This window comes from Trematomus bernacchii, unplaced genomic scaffold (genome assembly GCF_902827165.1).
Source record: "Trematomus bernacchii unplaced genomic scaffold, fTreBer1.1, whole genome shotgun sequence".
Lineage (NCBI taxonomy): Eukaryota > Metazoa > Chordata > Actinopteri > Perciformes > Nototheniidae > Trematomus > Trematomus bernacchii.
Genome location: NW_022987585.1, coordinates 171469 through 190335, shown reverse-complemented (window position 1 = coordinate 190335; position 18867 = coordinate 171469). Strand labels below are relative to the sequence as shown.

General features: G+C 39.9%; 1 protein-coding gene and 2 non-coding genes across 6 annotated transcripts in view; 2 read left to right on the top strand and 1 right to left on the bottom strand.

Moving 5' to 3' along the window:
* The first annotated feature begins 1601 nt into the window (after nucleotides 1–1601).
* The window catches only part of tacr1a (tachykinin receptor 1a), a 79607-nt gene continuing 62341 nt past the window's right edge, over nucleotides 1602–18867 (top strand). For all 4 annotated transcript variants that reach the window (XM_034128335.1, XM_034128333.1, XM_034128336.1 and 1 more), the window contains exon 1: nucleotides 1602–1996. In XM_034128335.1, the coding sequence (XP_033984226.1) occupies nucleotides 1602–1996 (395 nt within the window). The remainder of the gene's footprint in view (nucleotides 1997–18867) is intronic.
* On the bottom strand, nucleotides 18275–18347 carry trnat-cgu. Its single transcript has one exon. It is a non-coding gene; the product is annotated as a tRNA-Thr (tRNA).
* trnat-cgu lies at nucleotides 18497–18569 on the top strand. Its single transcript has one exon. It is a non-coding gene; the product is annotated as a tRNA-Thr (tRNA).

The following is an 18867-nucleotide window of genomic DNA, read 5'->3' as shown; positions in this document are numbered from 1 at the left end:
GAAGAAACATCTTCATCAACTTGACAACACATGCAGCGTTTAGAGAACATTCAGCAACTTGAGGAGACATGCGCAGCGTTTACTGAAAGCTGTAGAAACCAGACGCTGCAAGAAGCTCAAACACAACAGAGACCAGGGGACACTAAAGAGTGACGCACACAGCTGGGAGACCAGGGGACACTAAAGAGTGACGCACACAGCTGGGAGACCAGGGGACACTAAAGAGTGACGCACACAGCTGGGAGACCAGGGGACACTAAAGAGTGACGCACACAGCTGGGAGACCAGGGGACACTAAAGAGTGACGCACACAGCTGGGAGACCAGGGGACACTAAAGAGTGACGCACACAGCTGGGAGACCAGGGGACACTAAAGAGTGACGCACACAGCTGGAGAGACCAGGGGACACTAAAGAGTGACGCACACAGCTGGGAGACCAGGGGACACTAAAGAGTGACGCACACAGCTGGGAGACAGGGGACACTAAAGAGTGACGCACACAGCTGGGAGACCAGGGGACACTAAAGAGTGACGCACACAGCTGGGAGACCAGGGGACACTAAAGAGTGACGCACACAGCTGGGAGACCAGGGGGACACTAAAGAGCGACGCACACAGCTGGGAGACCAGGGGACACTAAAGAGCGACGCACACAGCTGGGAGACCAGGGGACACTAAAGAGCGACGCACACAGCTGGGAGACCAGGGGACACTAAAGGGGACACTAAAGAGCGACGCACACAGCTGGGAGACCAGGGGACACTAAAGAGTGACGCACACAGCTGGGAGACCAGGGGACACTAAAGAGTGATCCACACAGCTGGGAGACCAGGGGACACTAAAGAGTGACGCACACAGCTGGGAGACCAGGGGACACTAAAGAGTGACGCACACAGCTGGGAGACCAGGGGACACTAAGAGTGACGCACACAGCTGGAGACCAGGGGACACTAAAGAGTGACGCACACAGCTGGGAGACCAGGGGACACTAAAGAGTGGAAGTGTTTTGGGTCGATGTAACTCATTGGCACCGTACATTTCTATTTAATAAAGCAAAGCCTAATTTGGATATGTACACATCAAATCCCAGGGAACCTCTGACAAAACAAATGATATTTCTCAACTAGGGAGGTTTCATTGTGATATCTATTAGTTAATTTGTTTACACTATTCTCTTGCCCATTTAATCAGATGAGAGGTATTTTAAAGCATGATAATCCTGCGGAATGGAAAAAATGATATACCTGGGCTCATCCATATTCATAATTACTGTGAAGAGGCTGCCTATTGGCTCTCGGCAGAAAAGAGAGAGAAGGAGAGAGTGTGTGTGTGTTAGAGAGAGAGAGGGGGATAAGTGTGTGTGAACAGTGAGCGGAACACAGACTTGTGCTGCAATGCGCGTAAAAGGCGCGTTTTCGCTTTTACGCACCGCCACAGGTGTTAGATAGCGACAGATCCACTATTCTGAACCCTGGATATATTATTTCAAACCCAGTGAAGGGTACGTGAACCTCGCACGCTTTTCTGAAACTTTGAACTTCTTTGCGCAATTAATTAGATTGTTTTTCTCCACCGGTTTTTAGACTTTCCAACCAGCGCAATGGATCCTCTTTTCAACATCACCGACAGCCCCACTATCCCCACCAACTCCACCAACGGGACCGAGTACTGGAACCAGTTCGTGCAGCCCGCGTGGAGGATCGCGCTGTGGGCCATCGCGTACAGCTCCATCGTGATCGTGTCCGTGGTGGGCAACGTTACGGTGATCTGGATTATTATGGCTCACAAACGCATGAGGACTGTGACCAATTATTTCCTCCTCAACCTGGCGTTCGCGGAAGCCTCCATGTCCGCTTTTAACACCGTCATCAACTTCACCTACGCCGTGCACAACGAGTGGTACTTCGGCCTGATTTACTGCCGCTTCCACAACTTCTTCCCCGTGGCCGCGGTGTTCGCGAGCATCTACTCCATGACGGCCATCGCGCTGGACAGGTGGGTGTCAGTGTGTAGAGTTAAAGGTCACCTATTATGCAAAATCCACTTCTTCATGTCTCTTCTACATCAACATGTGTCCCCTCTTCTTCATGTCTCTTCTACATCAACATGTGTCCCCTCTTCTTCATGTCTCTTCTACATCAACATGTGTCCCCTCTTCTTCATGTCTCTTCTACATCAACATGTGTCCCCTCTTCTTCATGTCTCTTCTACATCAACATGTGTCCCCTCTTCTTCATGTCTTTTCTACATCAACATGTGTCCCCTCTTCTTCATGTCTCTTCTACATCAACATGTGTCCCCTCTGTGGAAAGAGACTCTGAACGTTTCAGGAAAAAATATGTTCTCCCTTTTTGTCCTGATCCATTTATATAAAAACCTGTCTGAAAATGAGCTGATCAGATTTTGCCTTGTGTAACCATTAGCCAATCAGCAACCAAGGTAACCCCCCCCCCTTATCACCTGAATCTCCTCCTAGAGCACCATTGTGTTCTTTGTAACCAAATCTCTCTCAGAGGGGCGTGGGGAGGGGCTCCTTATTTTTATCTAAAGTAACAGACAGAGAATCAGCTCTTTTGAAACAGGGCTGAAACAGAGGGGATTATGGGATGCTGCAATGATCTGTTTGGTGTTTCAGCCAATCAGAGACAGGTGCTGTATATATCTGAGACCTATAATATATTGATGAAAAACAGTATAATAAGGGACGTTTAAAGCAGGATATAAATAAAGTATTTATAGAGCCCATTATCAGACAACACATTTGTCTCAGAGGGCTTCACAAATCAACAAACATGAATGATAATGTAAAAACTACAAACATATCTGAGAATATAGTAAAAGGACAAGATAAATGTGAAAATACCAATGAATGGGTACAAAACACAATGACACAAATACAGTTAGAATACAATAATGGATGGCACCAGACGTGTCCTCACTCCTCAACTGGTATTATCATAAATAAATACAACAGAAAGTAACCAAACGGCACCAGATAGCGAATCTTACGCAGGGAAATGATCCATTATCCAGACAAGAATAACGTTTGTGCATTTATTTCCTCTCCAGTTCCAGCAATCCAAAAGCACAATGAACCATGGTTTAATTGTTATTACCCTGCTGCCTCTCCCGAGTTAAAAACATTTGTATTTCATCTTATCACTTTGGTTTTCATTCGCCACCCCTGTAAGCATTAAACATAATCATGCTCTCAATTGAGAACATGATGAAGCATCTCAAACACAAAAGTCACATTACGGCTTATTTTCCACCTGTAGCACAATAAAGATGGACCAAAGTCCTCTTATTTCAGCAGTTTCTTTCACAATTTGGATCTTAAAAAACACCCTAAAGGGAATTAAACTGCCTCTGATGCGCCTGATAGTGAGTCTTACGCAGGGGAAGCCCCAAAAAGCCACAGAAAAAGCAGCAAAGCATTATAGGTTAAACCAGGGGGGTCAAACTCAATTTAATTGCGGGCCACATCAGCATTATGGCTGCACTCAAAGGGCCGGTTGTAACTTTAAGACTATATAAAAATACATATATAAATATAAATTATGTATTATATGACATTATTGGCTCTGCATTGGATCATTATCGGATAGGGTAATAACTTCATAATTAACTACGTCTGAAAGCAGAAGTCTGGGGCAAATAATTGCAAGTCTCTTCAGTGAGAATGTCACAAAATGATTTAAAAGGAAAAGCCAAATTCTGGAAAACAAGTCACAATCAAGAACAGAAGTGGCATTTAAAAAAAAATACTATTTAAAAAAAATAGTCCAATTCTGAGAAAAAAGTCTAATTTGAGATGCATTGTGGGACATGTAGTTTATGGGCAACGTGCTTCTGTAAATCATCATGTAACCGTATAATAAACATAATATTCTTTGCAAGCTCTTGTGGGGCCACAGAAAATGAAGTCACGGGCCGGATTTGGCCCCCGGGCCTTGAGTTTGAGACCCCTGGGTTAAACCATTGTTCATTGTGCTTTTGGATTATTTGAACCCAGAGGAAATAAAATGCACAAATATATTATATTGACACGTTTTATTGAGTATTTTCTTGTTTCCACATTGGATCATTTCCCTGCTTAAGAGTCGGTATCTGGTGTCTCAGCTGCGGTTGTACCTTGAGTTAGTTTTCTGATTTATTCCTTTATGATTTAGCCGATACAAAAAACATCTAATGTCCTCAACTGGTATTGCAGTGCCTAAATCATAACTGAACTATTTTCAGAGATGATCTTGAGGTGTTTTCAGGGATTTTGAAGCGTTTTGAAGTGACATTCAAACTGTTGTGTTGGGCCGCATGATAATAAAGAGCCAAACATGAAAGAAAGGAAACATGGGTGCACTTTAAAATGATATATATTTTATTTGCAATAGTCCTCAACGCTAAAAAGCTTTGGAAGAAAGTCAAATGACAACCTGTTTTTCATTTTCAAATAGCTTATCAAATGACAAAAAGGGAGTTTCTTTCCTCTTTTTGTCCACTGTAACATTTAAGAAGTATACTCGATAATATGCATGTATTTCAATGTCAATGGAGAAAATTGTGAAAACCTAAAGATGAATTCTCTTGTTTGCAGTAAAAGCATCTTTAGTTAGTGTCATTATTTAGGTTAATATAAGTGTATGCTTTATTTTGAAGGCATTTTGGGCACGGGTTAATTATGAATATTTAAATTTTGTAGCTGCTAAATTATAAATAAATAAATCAGAAAACCCATATATTTCCTTCACCAACATGCAGCACATCACAGTTAATCTCCCCTGGAAACACCTCAAGATCATCCCTGAAAATGTGTATTTCTCTCCCATTATAACATAACACAATTGCATTAAAAGCACTAACAACAGGTACATCACGCACCACTGTATTGTTTTAAAGCATAATTCAAGGGGATTTTGTTCTGTCACAGAGAAAATGAGAGCACTTCATTATTGCTTTGCTATACCTTGTAGAAATGAATCAGAGCTTGTGTTCTCATCACACTGCATGTATTCCTCTTTGCGACACAGCCTGGGAAATACTCCTTTTTCTTGTCTGAACGCACTCCCTGGCAATCTTCTGCAGACATGCCCATCACATCCGGAAAATGGGTGTCAGAGAGAGAGAGAGAGAAGCGATAGAGAGAGAGAGACTAGCTCGAGCTAGCGAGCGATAGAGCTGAGAGAGAGAGAGAGATATCTAGAGACTTATACGATAGATAGAGAGAGATATATCGTCTATCATCTATCTCTATCTCTCGCTCACTCGCGCTATCTATACTCTCTCCTCTCTCTCTATCTCTCTCTCTCTCTCTCTCTCTCTCTCTCTCTCTCGCTCTATCTCTCTCTCTATCGCTCTCTCCTCTATCTCTCTCTCTCTCTCTCTCTCTACTCTCTCTCTCTCTCTCTCTCTCTCTTCTCTCTCTCTCTCTTCTCTTCTCTCTCTCTCATCGTTTCTCTCCCTGTTATATCCTGTTGGCAGGTGGTCATAAACTCTCCCTGGCCGCGGAGCGGAGAGTAAAGTGGAATGGAAAGTCTCTGTAAAATATGACTATATGAAAGTCATCACGGATTGAAAAGAGGCGCTCAGTGTTGGAGAATCAGAATTGTTTTTATTGTTTCTCAAATTGTCTTTTAGATGTAGCTAGATGGATGTATGTTAGGTTTTGAACGTGCATTTAACAGTCTTTACAATTTAGAAAGTTAGTAGTAGAGTTATTCGTTTGTGGACTGATTTTGAAGTCGTGAGTTTGGCTGTTGCCAGTACAATCCATTGTTAAAAGGCCTTTTAAAGAGTCCTCTCCTGCTGATGTTCAGGTGTATATCATATGTAGTGTCTCTACTTTAAAGAGTCCTCTCCTGCTGATGTTCAGGTGTATATCAGTATGTAGTGTCTCTACTTTAAAGAGTCCTCTCCTGCTGATGTTCAGGTGTATATCAGTATGTAGTGTCTCTACTTTAAAGAGTCCTCTCCTGCTGATGTTCAGGTGTATATCAGTATGTAGTGTCTCTACTTTAAAGAGTCCTCTCCTGCTGATGTTCAGGTGTATATCAGTATGTAGTGTCTCTACTTTAAAGAGTCCTCTCCTGCTGATGTTCAGGTGTATATCAGTATGTAGTGTCTCTACTTTAAAGAGTCCTCTCTTGCTGATGTGCAGGTGTATATCAGTATGTAGTGTCTCTACTGTAAAGAGTCCTCTCCTGCTGATGTTCAGGTGTATATCATATGTACTGTCTCTACTTTAAAGAGTCCTCTCCTGCTGATGTTCAGGTGTATATCAGTATGTAATGTCTCTACTTTAAAGAGTCCTCTCCTGCTGATGTTCAGGCCTAATGTTCATTTCATAAATGAACATTATGCTGTGTTGAGGATGACTTGAAACTACGGATGAGACCTTTAACTAATCAGGAACATGTTTTACTGAAGTCATAAATCAAAAGAAAAGAAGGGCAATTTTCTCATAGACTTCCATACAATCAGACTTCTTTTTGCAACCAGTGGAGTCGCCCCCTGCTGGCCATTACAGGTAAACAAGCCTTAAACCTTGAAACTAGAGATTCAGACCATGAACTCCTTAGGAAAATGTTTACTGAGGGATAGAATCAAGTATGAAGTAGCATAATTTTCTTATAGACTTCTATCCAATTGTATGTATTATAGGAACAAGGTTACAGCTTGACTAATACATACAGTTTTCAATCAGGAGAAACTTGTTTTGATGTCACAATATGATAAAAGATTATGAAGACGGTCTTCCTGGTTGAACTTGCACTGAGCTTCATATGGCAGTAGTTCAGTTTTGATAAAGAAAACTATTCATGGATTTTAGAAGATGTGGATATTGAATGTATTTTTGGTTCTGTGTAAAAAAGTGAACCCAGTTTAGGAAATGCATGTTAGTATTATTGAAATGAACTGTAATGTGGGGCTTTCTTTTCTTGTTCTTATTGTCTAATGTTGGAGAAGGCTCTGTGTACCTCAGTCTCGGTTAATGCCTCACTACTTTCTGGATCTAGTCGGAGTAATATGCAGTCTTTGTTAGAAAGCAGACAATACATGTTCAGACTGAGGCGCGGTTTTATCTCCAAATGCCAGACTCTGCCCTGAAGCGACTCTGCGGAGACAACATGGGCTCTTGTCTTGTTCTTTGTATCTATACAAGGCTTCACTTCCTCTCAATTAACATTCATGTGTGAAGGAAATTCCATCAGTGGTGACAGAGATGGAAAGAAATACCCCACAAAGAGGCAGATTTAGTTATTGACTGAACAAATAAGCAAAACAATCACAAAGGCATGCAATTTGACTAAAAGTAGATGCTAAATGATCCCCTAAAGTACACAAGAAGTTTACTTGATCTTCTTCAGGATAGATTTAAACCTTTAAAGTCACAAAAACCACTTCTTCACTGACAAAATTCAGTACATTAGACAAGCAGTCAGTGCCTCTGCATCAGGTACAGCAAATGTGTTGTCCCTATGTCCACCTAATATCAATTCAAACACCATGACACAATTCCATCAGATTAATGGTAAAAACTTAGAGGACATTATTCAACTTCTGAAATCCTCCTCCTGCTGCCTTGATATTATTCCAACAGGATTTTTCAAAGATGTTTTTCCTTGCATGGCCTCAGATCTACTTCATATAGTAAACACATCTCTTCACTCAGGTATTTTTCCAGAGGCCCTGAAAACTGCAGTCATTAAACCGCTCTTAAAAAAGAATAATCTAGATGCCTGAGACTGCTCTTGTAAAGGTCTTCAATGACATCCACTTAAACACAGACAGTGGCAGAACTTCAGTGTTAGTATTATTAGATCTCAGTGCTGCGTTTGACACTGTTGACCACAACATATTACTAGACCGACTAGAAAACTGGGTGGGACTTTCGGCAACAGTTCTAAATTGGTTTGAGTCCTACTTAAAGGACAGAAAAAACTTTGTTTCTATAGGTAAATACACATCTGAGTTGACAAATATGACATGTGGGGTACCTCAAGGCTCCATCTTGGGGCCTCTTCTCTTTAACATCTACATGCTACCACTGGCTCAGATAATGAAAAACAACTAAATAAGTTACCATAGCTATGCGGATGACACACAAATTTACGTAACAATTTCACCAGGAGATTATGCTCCAATTCAAACACTGAGTAAGTGCATTGAACAAATCAATGACTGGATGTGTCAGAACTTTCTCCAATTAAACAAAGATAAAACTGAGGTAATGGTTTTTGGAGCCAAGGCAGAACGTATAAAAGTTAGCGCTGAGCTTCAGTCTGCAATGTTCAAAACAACAGATAAAGCCAGAAATCTAGGTGTAGTCATGGACTCTGACCTGAGTTTCAACAGTCACATTAAAACAGTTACTAAATCAGCCTACTATCACCTAAAGAATATATCTAGGATTAAAGGACTAATGTCACAGCAGGATTTGGAAAAACTTGTCCATGCTTTTATCTTCAGTAGACTCGACTACTGCAATGGTGTCTTCACAGGTCTCACTAAAAAAATCTATTAGAAAGCTGCAGCTGATTCAGAACGCCGCTGCTCGAGTCCTCACTAACACTAAGAAAGTGGATCACATCACTCCTGTTCTGAAGTCTTTACACTGGCTTCCTGTGTGTCAAAGAATAGATTTCAAAATATTGCTGCTGGTTTATAAAGCTTTGAATGGTTTAGGCCCAAAATACATGTCTGACCTACTGCTAATTATGAACCATCCAGAACTCTCAGGTCTTCAGGGACTGGTCAGCTTTCTGTCCCCAGAGTCAGAACTAAACATGGAGAAGAAGAAGAAGAAGAATAGGGAGGGATGAAACCCTCTTTAATGGTCACACATGCAGAGCACACAGCACACACAGTGAAATTTGGCCTCTGCTTTTAACCCATCCTAGTACAAGGAGTCTAGTACTAGGAGCAGTGGGCAGCTATTGTACAGCGCCCGGGGAGCAATGGGAGTGGGGGGGAAGGGGGGTGTCCGGTGCCTTGCTCAAGGGCACCACGGCAGGGCAGGAGGTGAACTGGGACCTCTCCAAGTAGAAGTCCACACTCCATATTTATGTCTGGTCAGGGACTTGAACCAACGACCCTACGGCTCCCAGTCCAAGCCCCTACTGACTGAGCCACTGCCGGACTGGAGAAGCAGCGTTCAGTTATTATGCTCCAAATATCTGGAACAAACTCCCAGAAACCTGCAGGTCCGCTGCAACTCTTACTACTTTTAAATCCAGGCTGAAGACTTTTCTTTTTGCCGCTGCTTTTAATTGAACTATTCACATCTTAAACTGCACTGTAACTTTTAACTTTTATCCATGGATTTTTTCTTTTAATGTTTATTTTAGTATCTTTTCTTTTTAATGACTGATTTTAAATGCCATTTTCATAATGTCTTCCATTTTTGTAAAGCACTTTGAATTGCCTTGTGTTGAAAGGTGCTATATAAATAAACTTGCCTTGCCTTGCCTTGCCTTACCAGTAGACGTAGAACCAACAAAAGGGCTAAAAAACGATGCAAAACAATCTCAAAGGCACGCAATTTGACCGAAAGTATGAAAAGGGACCACAGATAGATGCCTTAAATCTACAAAACAACTACAAGCAGATGTAAAACCACTACAGAGAATTCAAAAAGAAGCAAAAAGAGCACAAAAACACACGAGACGCCAAAAATAGGTTCAAAATCACAACTAGGAGACTCTCAATTTACTTACAAAAGCTACATAATGACTTAAAACATATGCAAAACCATCACAAAGGCATGCAATTTCACTAAAAGTAGATGCAAAATTATTACAAAAAGTGAACTTGTGTTATTCAGGAGACGTAGAAATCTGGTTAATTTGGCCTGAAACGTGTCACAAAGACGTTATTAAAAACCTGGTGGAGGAGCATTCAGTTCAGCAGCATTTTCTGGAGTTCGTTGGAGAAGAAGTTATGGTAACACTTTATATTAAAGGGGACCTATCATGCAAAATGCACTTTTGTACGTCTTTTCTACATGAATATGTGTCCCCGGTGTTCCAGGGAACTCACCAAGTGTCAGAAAACACAACCCTCTCTATTTTCCTCCATACCCAAATCTCTAAAAAAGGGGCTGCAACGGATCTGATAAAAACTGATCCAGATTTGAACACTGTCCTGACGTCAGGACGGTGGCGCTACGGCTATTGGGCCAACTCCACCAATCAGGAGGAGCCCTTGCAAAAACAGTGCAAATTGAGTGAAATGAGGCTTGGCTAAAATGCATGATCTGTTTGGTATTTAAAAAAAAAAAAAAGTATAAATATGCCTTATTTAGGTATTGTCCTACTTTTATTATTTTTATTATTTATATTATTATTCAAATATAGCATGATAGGTCCCCTTTAAGGTACACAAATTCACCATCAACTAGTTGTTAATTAACATGCATATTAGCAGTATATTGGCTCTTTATTAGTCATTATAAAACACTTATTAATGCCTTATTCTACAAGACCATATTCTACAAGTACTAAGCCATTAGTTGAGAGTTTTTCCTCAATAACCCTCTAATTAGTGCTTAGTTATTGCAGGTAAGGAAGTTGTTGTTCATGAGTTTTGGTCTTAATATGCTCAATATGGGCCTAATAAGGCAGCAGTACCACAAGAATAGTAATTATCCCATAATAACACTTAACAAATATGATCTATTCTTATGTAACAAGACATGAAACAATAAGTGTTAATTGTATCTAAATAACTCAAAATGAGGTATTTATATCTATTGCCTATTACTTGTTGTTATGACCTGGCTCAAAAGGCCACAATAAAGAGGAGACACACCATATCCACGTTTAACAAAATATGTTTATTTAAGCAAAACATTCAAATCAACCAAATTAATTAAGTGCAAAGCAAGTAAAGTATGAGGTGTGGATGTCAGTGGTATCAGTAGTGTAAATGCAGGGTGAGGATTGTATGGACATGTATGAGTGTGAGAGTGTTGAAGTGCACAAAGTGAAGCAACTGAAGAAACTCATAGCATACTCAACAAAAGCGGGGTGCCTGCAGGGAGAAGCAGAGGGAAGACAGAGAGGAGCAGAGGCTTTAAATAACTGCACCAGACCCAGGTGCCCTGAGTTACTGCAATCAAGGCAATCAAGGAGGCTGTATGCAGCACAGCCACACCCTCTCCAGATGAACGCACAGGGGCATCACACTTGTAGAATATGGTCTTGTAGAATAAGGCATTAATAAGTGTTTTATAATGACTAATAAAGAGCCAATATACTGCTAATATGTTTGTTAATTAACAACTAGTTAAAGGTGGGGTATGTAATTGATTTCAGAAACACTTTTTGTTATATTCCATGGAATGCTCTTAACATCCCGATAGCAATGAATATCTGAAGTGCTTTGACAATAAATTAATTTAAAAAATGTCATCTGTGGAAGCCGTAATACTGTAAAAAGCACGACCAATCATCTGAGCCGGCCCGGCTAAAATAACTGGATGGCCTACCTGCCTGTCAGCCTTCCATCTGTGCACAAACTTATCTCGTGCCCTCATTGGTCATGTGCGCGTTCGTGTGTGTTGGAGGAGGGGCTCTGTAAGGAAGTGGCAGATTTTTTCTGGTTGTGTATTTTCAAATTCTAGCGCACTCGAGCTGGTTTCTCCAAAATGACATACCCCACCTTTAATATAAAGTGTTACCGAAGTCTTTTCTGAAAATGTCGATTCACCCGTCGGGAACCATCACTCACAGGCGTCGTTGAAACTTCACTTCTTAATTTTCCTTCTCCGCTTCCTGTGCGGACTGAAGAGCTCCCATTAGCCGCTTCACATGAGGTAACTTCTGGCAAATGTGTGGGATCTCATCGGGGGGGGAAGCAGCTGATAGTACTTCATCGCTACAGACACTTATGTGGTGTTTCCGCAACACACCACCCATAGATCAGCAGCTCCCGTGCTGATTGTATTCAACTTGTTTAGAAACCCCCCCCCCAAGCTGTAGAGACGTTTGTTCCTCAGCTGCATTCAGGCTCAAACTGCGCCTTTGAAAAATGTGTTTCTATTCCTTTTCTCTGGGATTCTCTGTTGGTGAAATTGGGTTTTTTAAGGAGTGGCAGTACTTGCTGGTAAACGTAGTGGGGATATAACGAAAAATGAAGCGAAACGTTCCCTTATGGGCTCATGTATTAAGATTATCATATTTGTCTGTATTCGAGTGATAATGGCTGGAGTTTAGGCCTGCGTTGTGTCTAAAATGTCATACTTTTGGGTTTAAATGTGCTGTTTTTTTTGTATAAGTACCTCCTAATGCAACAGTAGGGCAAAATGCACAATATGTACCAACATGGTGCTCTCATAAATGTCAACATGTCACTTCTCACACTCAAGGACCAACATCTTGGATACCTAACAGAAGCTACTCCGCTCCGGTGGATACAGCACTATACAAAAAAAGTTATATATCTCTATTTCTTTTTTAAGTGGCGTACCACAATACAAGTGTCAAAAAGAAACCACTTTGTATTCAGTGTCTCTATTCCTTTTCTCTGGGATTCTCTGTTGGTGAAATTGGGTTTTTTAAGGAGTGGCAGTACTTGCTGGTAAACGTAGTTGGGATACGACGAAAAATGGTTGGAATAACGAAGCGAAACGTTCCCTTATGGGCTCATGTATTAAGATCATGGGCGTAGGAAGCATCCTGAATGTGGGGGGGACATTTTTAACGGGGGGTGTGGGGGCGAAAAAAAATATAGATTTCCTGTATTCTGGTGCATTTTAACAGGTGGTTTGATACTTTTATGTGGCTATACTAGCATGAGGAAAATGATGGGTACATTTTGTAATTTCATCCAGTAGTAAAGAAAGGAAACATATTTGATTATTAATTCAGAGCCGTCTTTGAATTAATAAAAAGCAGTTTAAATGCCCATTTTTTGTACATTTATATACAACAATAATTATTTGTGAGTGCATTGAGAGATATTGTTGTGGAGAGTCATTTATATATAAATCGCAAAATACATTTGTGAATCCTTCTGTGAGCATTTATTAATATTGAGACTGATCTGACTCCATACAGATGTTAAGTTCAAATAAATGTTGCTCTTCTGTCTATATTGGTCATATGATGCCCCTTGACTGAAATGTTTCCTGTTCAATATCCCCACTGATTTCCTTAAAATCCTGGGATGAGAGTCCACATCACAATTTACTCTCAACTGTCATTTCCCTTTCATCACTCACCTCAGCAATGGACCTCTCTCTCTGTCCCTGTATTCTGCCTCTGACTCACTCTCAAGTGCCTAGATGTCAAGAGAGGTGGTGAAGTGATAATTATTTATTGAGCAGTATACTCTTTCACATTGAATCATAACAAGTCATACTGAATGTAAATACAACTGACTCTAAAGTAAGTCCCAGTCTGTGACACATTTTGAAGACTCAAAGTCCCAAGCAGTAGGTAGAATATTAGCTAGTCTATGTAATGTGCACAGAAAATAAATAGTTAACTGAATACTGGGATGGAAATAGCCTATAAGCACTCAGTAAAATATAAACACACACAAAAAGCTTCTGAATGATAAGAAGTATAATTAAAACATAATGCACATTACCATTTTGAGAGAGAGTACCTAAGTTAAAGAACTCAGAAAATAATCTCTTATCGAACTGAGGCTCCAGTAAAACACACTGACTGCGTCTCTACATGGACATCAGTAAGCCGTTTATGAGTATTATCCTGGTTATGATCATATTGGGGATATGGTGTTTACATGAGCACAGAGAGATCGGGTTATTCATGTTCCCTGTTTACATGATAAATACTAGTAACCTGGCATTTCGATGCCTTTTCTCATCTAAACTATTCAGTATTTGTATTTCTCTATCATGACATAAAGACGAAACTTCTCTCCAGAAGTGAGACACCGCCATCACTGTTAACTGATTAACTGCTACCAGCTGATGACTTACTTTCCTCTTCTTTGAAAAAAATGTTCTTATGTCCATGTTGTCTGGGGGAGAAAACATATCAAACCAAGAGATCGTCAGCTTTGATTTTCGCTGTATTAACCATTTCCTGAACATTTGGTGTGTGTGCCTTACCTCCGCTACCGGCATCGCTTCATACAACAGATCTGAGCTGTCCAACTATGACATCACTCCTTGAACATGCGCGCGCTATGTGAGAATCTGCCTTGGTACAAAGTAGCAGTGAAAACATGGAACGGAGTTTCATTGATTTGGGCATTCTCTCAATAAGCAAGTGGAATGGATTTCATTTGATAGTGAAGCACTGACACAGCGCTCTACAAAGTGCGGCGAGTGGATAGACCGATTCACGGACTTTCCGCATAGTAAAAGTGGGGGGGTCTAAACTAACCATTTGAAAAAGTGGGGGGGACTTGTCCCACCCTCATATAATGGCTGCGACGCCCATGATTAAGATCATCATATTTGTCTGTATTCGAGTGATAATGGCTGGAGTTTAGGCCTGCGTTGTGTCTAAAATGTCATACTTTTGTGTTTGAATGTGCTGTTATTTTAGTGCTTAAGTGCCTCCCAATGCAACAGTAGGGCAAAATGCATAATAAGTACCAACATGGTGCTCTCATAATAGTCAAAATGTTACTTCTCACACTCAACGACCAACATCTTGGATACCTAACAGAAGCTACTCCGCTCCAGTGGATACAGCACTATACAAAAAAAGTTATATGTCCCTATCTTTTGGTGTACCACAATACAAGTGTCAAAAAGAAACCACTTTGTATTTCAAGGTTCAAGATTCAAGGCTTTTATGGTCATTTGTACATAGTGTAGATATGTCGATGACAATCTGAGGAAACAGGCTCCTCCAACAGTTCAACACAATAAAACAGATAAAATAGTGCAAATAAATAAAATAAAATAGAATATAAGTTGTGCCTTAAGAGTCTATATACAAGTGATACATAATTTGTAAGTTGCTAACTGGTGAATGTTCTGGATGTTCTTAGTTCAGTGTCTCTACTGGGACGTGTCTCCATGCATTAAGGTTCAAAAAGCTCTTCATGTTTCTCATACTGCCTGTGCTGCAGCACCTCTTTTCACCCTCTGTCTGAAACCAGAGCCCAGTCTGCTCTGATTGGTTAGCTGGCCGGCTCTGTTGTGATTGGTCAACCAGCTTAGAGATGTCCCGCCCCTTTAGCCTATCACGTACAATGTGTTGGAGTGCTAGCCTATAGAAGCACGAGTGTTACATAGTGATGTCATTATGTTCAGGAATTAAACAAAGGAGTCCAATGGAGGCTTTCAGGGAGGTAGAGAAAGTTCTCCTGGAGGGAACACAGGGATGTTAGCCTTTGCAGACCATTTACATGCACTAAAACCTATAGAACACTCTAAAGGGAAAACAGCCCAAAGAGCAGAAGGGCCTCTTTAAATAAAACTGGATAACTTGTGCTAAATGTCATCATAATGGCTCATAAGGAAATGTTTGTGGGTTACCATGCTCACCATCAAAAAAGCAGGCTATCGTTTCATAATTAAACTAATGCTAGTACTAGAGTAGAAGTATTCAGTAGCATAACATAGAAAAAGTCCGGTAAAGTACAAACACAACCGACTTGTGCTAAAGTTCAGTACTGGAGTAAATGTTCCTCCTACCGCTGCATGTATTTGGACCAAAGTCTTGTTTATTGATGATAGCATTTGGTAAATGAATAAATGAAAGTACCCTGAAGGGGACATGCATGTATGTATAAGTTTCATAGCAATCAATTGAGTTGTTGTCAAGACATTTCCACTCTGAACAATTTACACCAACCTCTGGATGGCGCTACATTCATTGATCTGCCAGAGTTAGAAGTACACTTCATTTTGGAAAACGGATATCGGGCCATTTCTATCATACTCCTGCTGACAGATATGCAAACATCACCTGCTCGGTAAAGATATCAGATTGTAGATCCCATTAGAAAATATGTCAGCAACATTGGTGGCATCACTTTCATTTCAAGGTGCTTTGATTGAGCTAAAATGATGAACAGATATGCAAAAAAGACCAAAAAGAGGCAGATTTACTTAAAAAATGAATGAAAATGTGACTGAAAATACATGAACACCACAAATAGATGCAAAGTGACTCGGAATCTTGGTGGCATCCATTTCCTTTCAAGGTGCTTTGATGGAGCCAAAATGTGTAAAAATGCTGCAGTTTTTGACAGAATAAAAATACAGTTATTGGACTTCGTACATCGCTGACACTGTAGTGGCATGTTTTGAGTAAAAAAGACATCACCAGTAACAGAATCACAGCTACAGAGAGAAGCACAGTCTGGCAGTCGGATCGATACGACAGCCGGAGGAAAAGAAGACAGCAAGTCTGCAGCAAATCTTCAAACTTTCATCCAACTGGTTAAATAATTCTTCATGAAGTCAACAAACATGTATTTATGGTCAGCATTTGTTCTTCATAGATATATAGATGGATGGATTGATAGATAGATAGATAGATAGATAGATAGATAGATAGACAGATAGATAGATGGATGGATGGATGGATGGATGGATAGATAGATAGATGGATGGATGGATGGATGGATAGATAGATAGATAGATAGATAGATAGATGGATGGATGGATGGATGGATGGATGGATGGATGGATGGATGGATGGATGGATAGATAGATAGATAGATAGATAGATGGATGGATGGATGGATGGATAGATAGATAGATAGATAGATAGATAGATAGATGGATAGATAGATAGATAGGGTAACACTTTATATTAAGGTACACAAATTAACCATCAACTAGTTGTTAATTAACATGCATATTAGCAGTATATTGGCTCTTTATTAGTCATTATAAAACACTTATTAATGCCTTATTCTACAAGTAATAGGCCGTTAGTTGAGAGTTTTTCCTCAATAACCCTCTAATTAGTGCTTATTTATTGCAAGTAAGGAAGTTGTTGGACATGAGTTTTGGTCTTAATATGCGCTGCTCAATATACAAGCAGGTCACACAGTATGATCACAAATACATAAACTCTGTTAAAAATCAGTTTTTATTAAAAAGTTCAGGCTGCATATGTTCTCAGCCTTGGAGAAACTTGACATGTTTTGGTGTCTGAACCTCTCTTCAGTGGTTCATTAATAAAACAGATATTTCAACGTGTGCCTTCTTTGTTCATGTGCTGTTGAGGTTAATTTCAGTAGTTGTGTGCTATCATGTATTTACAAAGTGTGAAGAGGAGGCAACTTTAGAATAGGGAACCTGTTCAGGTCAATTAGAGTCAAACTACTAGCTTATTGGTTATGAACAAGACTTCACTTTAAAATAGGGAACATGTTCTTAGATAGAAATACCTCATTTTGAGTTATTTAGACACAATTAACACTTGTAGTTTCATGTCTTGTTACATAAGAATAGATCATATTTGTTAAGTGTTATTATGGGATAATTACTATTCTTGTGGTACTGCTGCCTTATTAGGCCCATATTGAGCATATTAAGACCAAAACTCATGAACAATAACTTCCTTACTTGCAATAAATAAGCACTAATTAGAGGGTTATTGAGGAAAAACTCTCAACTAATGGCTTATTACTTGTAGAATATGGTCATGTAGAATAAGGCATTAATAAGTATTTTATAATGACTAATAAAGAGCCAATATACTGCTAATAAGCATGTTAATTAACAACTAGTTGATGGTTAATATGTGTACCTTAATATAAAGTGTTATTATAGATAGATACTAATTATACAGAAGCAGCAGTGTGTTTAGACAATAAAATACAAATACTTAAAACACAACATATTATATTGAAAATGTCCAAAATACTACAGGAGCATACTGTATATACATAGGATGGTATATAATGAACAGATATACAGAAAATTGCATAAGCCATTAAATAATTGTTCACAGTAATTATGTTTCTAAAAAGTCATTATGTTGGAAGAGGTGACGTCTGCACTACCCTGCAGTAATTACAACAACATTACATTCTGTATTATGGGTTATCCATATCCCTTTCCCTACAATAATGTAGAATCTGAACACCTTGTAGTAACAATTACAATAAAGTGTGCCATTTTGTCAGGAATGGTCCAATGAATACACTGAGGCTTTCAAACATATTGCTTATTGTGTAAACAATATTGTGTTGTTTTCTGAAAACCGCACTGAAAGACTGCTTGTCAAATCCTTTCTAAGGCATCCATAGTTTCTTTCTATATGTTATGAAAGATATTTGGTTGCCTCACTTCTATATGATATTAAACACAACACACTGGTTCTCTAAAGGCACTGCTGGGATTTGAACCCAGGATCTCCTGTTTACGAAACAGGCGCTTTAACCACTAGGCGACAGTGCCTCCTGAAACACTGGGTTTCCTTGAAATGCTTGACATCCTGCTAATCCACTGAGGCACTGCTGGGATGTCAACCCATGATACTGTGTTATCTACCTTTTAACATGATGGGAAATAATGCAGCTTTGGTATGAGTTAAGGTTGGGAGTAAGGGCACTGTCGCCTAGTGGTTAAAGCGCCTGTCTCGTAAACAGGAGATCCTGGGTTCAAATCTCAGCAGTGCCTCATAGGGTGTGTGATTTGGTTTATGTAGATTGTTTCATTCAAGATAACAGTGTGTAATTCTCAAGGTGAGTTTTCTACTGAAAAGCAGCTCTATTTGCAACATCGAACAAGGACAAATATTAAGACACGATGGAAGACAAGGAAAATAAACATTTAACAAATTACAATCACTGAAGAGAAACATGCTCAAGACCCTCTAACGCAGGGGTTCCCAACCCCCGGTCCGCGGACCGGTACCGGGCCGCAGAGGTGTTACTGCCGGGCCGCGAAATAGCTGTGAGTTTATCGTAATATTTGC